Source organism: Chrysochloris asiatica, unplaced genomic scaffold, assembly GCF_000296735.1.
Source record: "Chrysochloris asiatica unplaced genomic scaffold, ChrAsi1.0 scaffold00132, whole genome shotgun sequence".
In the NCBI taxonomy this organism is placed as follows: domain Eukaryota; kingdom Metazoa; phylum Chordata; class Mammalia; order Afrosoricida; family Chrysochloridae; genus Chrysochloris; species Chrysochloris asiatica.
In genome coordinates, this window is record NW_006408650.1 from 668486 (window position 1) to 675517 (window position 7032).

The 7032-nt window shown below is 49.4% G+C and overlaps 1 protein-coding gene across 1 annotated transcript in view; it reads left to right on the forward strand.

Annotated features, from left to right (window-relative positions):
• Positions 1-4043: 4043 nt before the first annotated feature.
• WDR45B (WD repeat domain 45B) overlaps positions 4044-7032 on the forward strand; it is a 14087-nt gene continuing 11098 nt past the window's right edge. Inside the window, exon 1 of the mRNA XM_006869478.1 lies at positions 4044-4227. Coding sequence (XP_006869540.1) covers positions 4161-4227 — 67 coding nt within the window. The 5' untranslated portion in view covers positions 4044-4160. The remainder of the gene's footprint in view (positions 4228-7032) is intronic.

Sequence of the window (7032 nt, forward strand, 5' to 3'; positions counted from 1 at the left end):
TTTTCATCTTGTGGCACTGTATCTAGAGCTATTCATTCGTTTTCATCTTGTGGCACTCTATCTGACCCTGTCCAGCTGCTAGTCATCAGGATTTCAGTGGCTAAACATTCAGAAGTGGTCTGCCTCTCCTTCTGCCTAGCTTTAGTCAGGAAGCTCAGCTAAAACCTTTTCACCATGGGTGACCCTGCTGGCATTTAAAATACCAGTGGCATAGCTTCCAGGATCACAATAACACACAGGCCACCACAGTATGACAAACTGACAGACGAGTGGTGGGCACTCTCTGTTGGGTGGGTATTTTTCAGGATCCTGAGCCACTGAAGGGTGTTGACCACACAAAACAGTTGGATGAAGCTGAGCAAAGTCTCAGGGGGAATTGTGTTTGCTTCCACTGGGCTCTTCTGCTGGGCAATCGACAGATGGCAGTTGTGGTTGACTACGAAAACACGGGTGGCCCCCCCACTAAATCACTAGGACTTTAGCTTCCAAGTTCTTTGCATATTCTATGTGTTTCCAGAGACTGCTGTAACAAATTTCCACAAACCTTGAAACAACATAAATCTGAAAGTTATGGAAACTTCTTAGCCATAACCAAACACCTTGGACAATTATTGATGGGCCTGGAGGCTCAGTACCACAGTCTCAATGGAAACGAAGGTCAATTGAGAGAATGTAGTTCCCAGAGATAATGTTCTGTATCCTGCTTTGGTGTGTGATGAAAGGAGTCTTAAAGGCTTATAAGCAGCCATCTAAGGTGCAGCCATCCATCTGGAGCAAAGAAGAGGGAAGAAAATTCAAGATGCATGGAAACCATTAGTCCAAAGGAATCATGGACCATGTGAACTCCAGTATCCATGACTCTGAAACCCAAACTAGATGGCACCTGGCTACTACCACCAATAACCCTGAAAGGGATCATAACAGAAGGTCCTGGATAGGGTGGGAGGGAAAAAATGGAACACAACTCAAAATCATGAAGAAAACCAGGCTTCCTGATCTCATAGAGACCGAAGGAGCTCCTGAGACCCTTAGTTACTCTTCAGGTCTGGAATGAACTCACCTCCATGATTCAACTCGACCAAACGGTGAATAACACCAGGGAGGTTCTCACTCCTTAGGATAATCGATCATATAAGGTCAGAAGGGCAGCATTTGCCCAGAGATAGCGCTCAGAAGGCAGGAAGGGCCAGGAAAGAAAGATGATGGGAAATGGTAAGTGCAGAAGGTGGGAAGGGTGGTCACTCCCTAGGGATTGCAATCAATGTCACACAACAGAATGTTTACAGATGATTGAATGGAAACATACTCAAATCACAATAAAAAATGGTCTAAACCACGATGCTATTCTCTTCAGTCTGGAAGTCGGAGCTAAAGTCAGGGTGGAGCTCTGACAACAGAACTCATTTCTTTCCTTTCCTAACTTCCTAAGGCCACCCACGGTCCTTGGCTCCTCTGTTAGTTCGCCGACTCTAACCCTGGTCTTCCTGACTCCCTCTCTTGTAAGAACACTTAGGATGATATTTAGGGCCCACCCAGATAATCTGCTCATCTCAAATCTTTCACGCAGTCACAACTGCAAAGTCCACTTTGACATAAAAACACCCTTCACAGGTTCCGGGGATCAGGATGTGGGCATGTTTGGTGCTATTGCCCATTGCAACTAGGAGCTCTGGTAGCGTTGTTGTTGTTGTTGTGAAGTGCCTTCGAATCAATTCTGACCCATAGCAACCCTGTATAGGGTTTCCAAGGAGCAGCTGGTGAGTTTGAACCGCTGACTTTGCAGTCTGGTGCATTAACCCACAGTGCCCCACCAAGAGTCCTCTAGTAGGGTTGCTGTTGCTGTGAAGTGCCGTCGAGTTGGTTCCGACCCATAGTGACCCTGTATAGGGTTTCCAAGGAGCAGCTGGTGAGCTTGCTCAGTCTGGCGCATTTACCCACAGTGACACACCAGGACTCCTCTGGTAGCGTAGCGTGTTGCAAATTGAGCTACAAACCGTACGGTCAGCTGTTCGAATTTACCAGGCAAGAGGCAGTTGTTCAAACAGAGCATGGGAACACTGAATGGTTTAAAATTAAGAAAGGTGTGCGACAGGGGTGTATTCTTTCACCATACTTATTCAACCTGTATGCTGAGCAGATAATCTGAGAAGCTGGGTTCTATGAAGAAAAACGTGGCATCAGGATTGGAGGAAGACTCATTAACATCCTACGATATGCAGATGATACAACCTTGCTTGCTGAAAGTGGAGAGGACAAAATATTTACTGATGAAGATCAAAGAGCACAGTCTTCGGTATGGATTGCATAGCAATGTAAACAAAACAAAAATCCTCACCACTGGACCAATGAACAACATTCTTAACAATGGAGAAAAGATTGGAGTTGTCAAGGACTTCATTCTTCTTGGATCAACTATCAACACTCATGGAAGCAGCAGTCAAGAAATCAGATGACATTTTGCATTAAGCAAATCTGCTGCACAAGACCTTTTTGAAGTATTGAAGAGCAAAGATGTCAGCTTGAGGACTAAGGTGCACCTGAGCCAAGCCATGGTATTTTCAGTAACCTCCTATGGACAGTGAATAAGGAAGACTGTAGAAGAATTGATGCTTTTGAGTTATGGTGTTGGAGGATAATATTGAAAGTGCCATGGACTGCCAAAAGAACCAACAGATCTGTGTTGGAAGAAGTGCAGCCAGAGTGCTCCTTGGAGGCCAGGATGGACAAACTTCGTCTCTCATACTTTGGCCATATTATTAGGCGGGACCAGTCGCTGCAGAAGGATGTCATGTTTGGTAGGGTGGAGAATCAGAGGAAGACCCCAGCAAGATGGATTGGCAAAGTGGCAGCATCAATGGGCTCAAGCATGGCAACAATTGTGAAGTTGGCCCAGGATCAGGCAGGGTTTCATGCTGTTGTGCATAAGGTTGCTATGAGTCGGTACTGACTCGATGGCACATTACAACCACCACCACAGGAGAAAGTCGAGGCTTTCTGCTTCCATGAAGATTTATAGTCCTTGGAAACCCTATACATGGCCTCTATGAATCAGAAGTCAGAACCAACTCCACAACACATACTTGCCTGACCCCTATTGCAGATCACACACTTTCTCCAATTCTTTGTCAACCATGCCCACCCTTGGTTTTCTTTCCACGTGAGTATTCTGATGTGGCACTGTGGGTTCACGTGCTGGATTGCAAAATCGCTTTGAACCACAAGGTCGGTAGTTCAAGCTCACCAGCTACTCCTCGGAAACCCTACACAGGGTTGCCATGGGTGGGAATCGACATGACAACACTTAACAGCACTCCCTCCAGCCATAGCTAAGACCCTGAACTGCTCCCTGGGAGTTGGGGAAGGGGATGAGAAACTGTCAGTCTTTTTGAGTATCCTGTCCTGTTGTTCTGAAGACTGAGCAGTCAGTCTGGGGGGTGTTGGGCTCTGCTCCTTCTTCAGTGGGTGAGGGAAGCCATTCTGTTAGTGGTGGTCTTTGTCCTGTGGGGTCTCTGTGTTGCCGTGAGGGAGTTGTGTGTGTGCTTGGGGGGGATATTCTGTGTCCGTGGAGGGTTGTCTGTGTGTCCTATGTGTATATCCCGTGAGGTGAGTATTGTGTATCTGGTTGGGGGGTGGAGGTGGGGGCAGGGAATCTGTGTCCCACGAGGGGGCTCTGTGTCCTTGTGTGTATCCCATAGGGATCTGTTTCACGAGAGGTGTCTGTGTGTATATGCCCATGGGGTAGGGGTAGTCTGTGTTGGAGGGGGTTCTGTGTCCCTAGAGGGGGTCAGTGTCCTGTGTGTGTCCACATGGTGGGATCGTGGATACCAGCCGGGCCTCTGAGACCCGCCTGCGTGCGAGGACCGACGGCCCGCCCTTCTTCTCGGATGGCCCGCCCCTTCCCGGAGTCTCTAGTTCTCGCTTCTGCTCCGAGCCTTGGGGCCCGGAAGCGCGTCATAGGCCCCGCCCCCGAGGTAGACGTGTTCGGCGCTCGCCGCCCGGAGGTGGGCTCGCTCGACGCTCTGGGCTCCTGGCGGCGCGCACGCCTACACGCACGTCCGCCCAGCGCTTCCGGCGCGGCCCCGGCGCCGGCCCGACCGGACCCGACCGCGGCTTCCCGAACGTCATGCGGCACTGAGGAACGACTGACCGACGGCGGCACCATGAATCTCCTCCCATGCAACCCTCACGGCAACGGGCTACTCTACGCCGGCTTCAACCAGGACCATGGTGAGGAGCCTGCGCGGCCCGGGCCCGACAGCCCCGCGAGAACCCCGGCCCCGCTCTCGCCGCCGGGCGCCCATCGCTGCTCCCAGTCGGTCGGGGGACTGGACGGAGGCCGGGGTGCGTCCCTTCCCTCCTGGTCTCTGTCCCTCCGGGCCGGCGGCCGCAGCCTGCCTCTCTCCCGGGCCCAGGCTGCCCTGTCAGTGGGGCCTGTGCTGGGCCGGGCGGAGGTCGGAGCCAACCCCTGGAGGGGCGCCCCTCCCCACCACGCCCACCAGGTCCCGCGGGCAGCATTTACGATCTGCGTCGGTTTCCTGTACCCGGTTTAAGGTCTTTAGCAAATTGTTGTTCAGTACCGTGGAGTCGGTCCCGACTCTTAGTGACCCTGCACAGGGTTTCCGAGGCTGTAAATCTTTACAGGGAGCAGAAAGCCACCTCTTTCTTCCGCAGAACAGCTGGTAGTTTCCAACTGCCGACCTTGAGGTTAGCAGCCCAATTTGTAACCACTACACTACCAGAGCTCCTTTTTAGAAAATTAGCTGTAGTTAATTTGTAGTTTTTTTTTAGCTGCGAACCTACACTTCTGGGGCCCCGGTGTCACGGTAGTTAAGCGCTCGGCTGGTAACCGAACGTAGGCGATCCGACCCAGCAGTGCTTTGCGGGAGAAAGGTGTGACACTCTGCTTTCGAAAAGATGACGGCCTTCGAAACCCTATGGTCAGCTCGCTGCCGGGTGGGGTCTCCATGAGTCAGAGTGGACATCGAAGCAATGGGTTTGTTTTTGGACCTCCTCTCAATACAGCTGTAGGTCGTTGGCAGGAGGTCCGCAGCTTTCTTGTTAGTATATATTAGAAAACTTAATAGTATAAACAAAACACACGTTCTCCGCGGAGGACTTTTGTAGCGTTTTCCTTTCGACAAGAGGACTTTTAAACCCTATCAAGTAAGCCTGAAAGAGCTCTGGTTGTGGTTAGGTGCCGTGGAGTCGGTTCCAAGCCATAGCGACCCTGTACAGGGTTTCCGAGACTGTAAATCTTTACGGGAGCAGAAAGCCTCATCTTTTCTCCGGCAGAACAGCTGATAGTTTGGGATTGCTGACCGTGAGATTAGCAGCCCGATTGGTAACCACTAAGCAATCAGAGCTCCTTGAGCCCTGGTAGCGATTTCGGAGTGAATTATCAGTTGCTCTGCATACCTGGCAGGAGATCGCTGTTTGAGGGCCTTGCCTGCCTGGGCTGCAGTGGCCACTGCGTGCCATTCAGACTTAAGGTGTTCAATACCTCTTTGAGACGAAAGAGAATAATTACTACTCCTTACGTGGCGCTGTGGGATCGTCACTGGACTGTGAACCACAAGGTGGACAGTTCAGACCCACCAGCTGCCTCTCAGAAACCCCACACAGGGTCGCTGTGTCAGAACTGACTTGATGGTAATTAATAGCAACTCGGGACGAACTTGTGGGCATTTTTGCATATTAGCTTTGGAATGAGCGTTGTAGCACATTCTATATGATCCCGTACTTGTGAACACAAATTTTAAATAGTCCCTGATTGCCGGTTTCTTACTTGATGGTGGTGGTGGTGATGTTCCCTGGAGTCGGTTCCAACTCATAGCGACCCTGTTCAGGGTTTCCGAGGCTGTAAATCTTTACGGGAGCAGAAAGCCTCATCTTTCCCCTGCGGACGGAACTGCTGGTAGTTTTGAACTGCTGGCCTTGCGGTTCGCAGCGCGATTGGTAACCACTGCGCTACCAGAGATTTGGATAGGTTTTGATTATAGTTGAGAACCCTTTCAGGAATTAACAAACATACAACAATTTAAGAAATATGCTTTTTTACTTAAGCTTTTGGTTACACTTAACTGTACACTCTATGATGTCATCAAGCCAGATATGTGAGTTTGTTACATGTTGTTGTTAAAGAGCTCTTGAGTCATTTCTAACTCATAGCAACCCTGTGTACAACAGAACAAAACACTGCCTGGTGTGTGCCATCTCTACAGTCTGTGCTTGACACTGTTTAAATTTAAATTTTGTTAGAACAAATACTGGTGTCTTAGTTCTCTAGTGCCGCTGTAACAGAAATAATACAAGTAATGGTTAACAAACAGAAATGTATTCCCTCAGAGTTTAGGAGGCTGGAGCAAGGGCCTTGTCTGCTATCAGCATCTGTAAACCCAGCGTTTCTTGGCGAGATCTCCGTGTTCAGCCCACCCTTAATCCTTTTACGGGTATATCTCATCAGATCACATCATAGGGAATCATCACATGACTGCCACCTGACATTATTACATCATTTCCAACCCAGTAAGAACCGTTGGTTGGTGCTGTCAGTTCGTTCCAGCTCAGAGCAGCCCTGCAGAGGCTTTCTGAGGAGCGGCTGGGGAGGTTGAACCGCCAACCCTGCTGTCAAATGTGTGTTCTGCAGCCTCACACCAAGACTAGGACAGTCATAGCTCAGCCAAATTGACATTTAGTTTGTGGAGGACACAAGTTAATTCATGACCCTGGTTTTGTGTGTTTCCTTTTTTTCTTTGCATTTTCAGCACTCATTGCAAGTTCAGGTTTAGAAGTAGTTTTTATTTTGTTTTTAAATTGAGTAGTTTAACTCTGTTTGATTTTTATTTGCAGTGTTGTTGTTGTTAGGTGCCATCGAGTTGGTACCAATTCATAAGTGACCTTATGCACAGCAGAACGAAACACTGCCTGATCCTGGGCCAACCTCACTATTGTTGCCACACTTGAGCCCATTCATGCTGCCACTTTGCCAATCCATCTCGCTGGTGGTCTTCCTCTTTTTCTCTGACCCTTAAC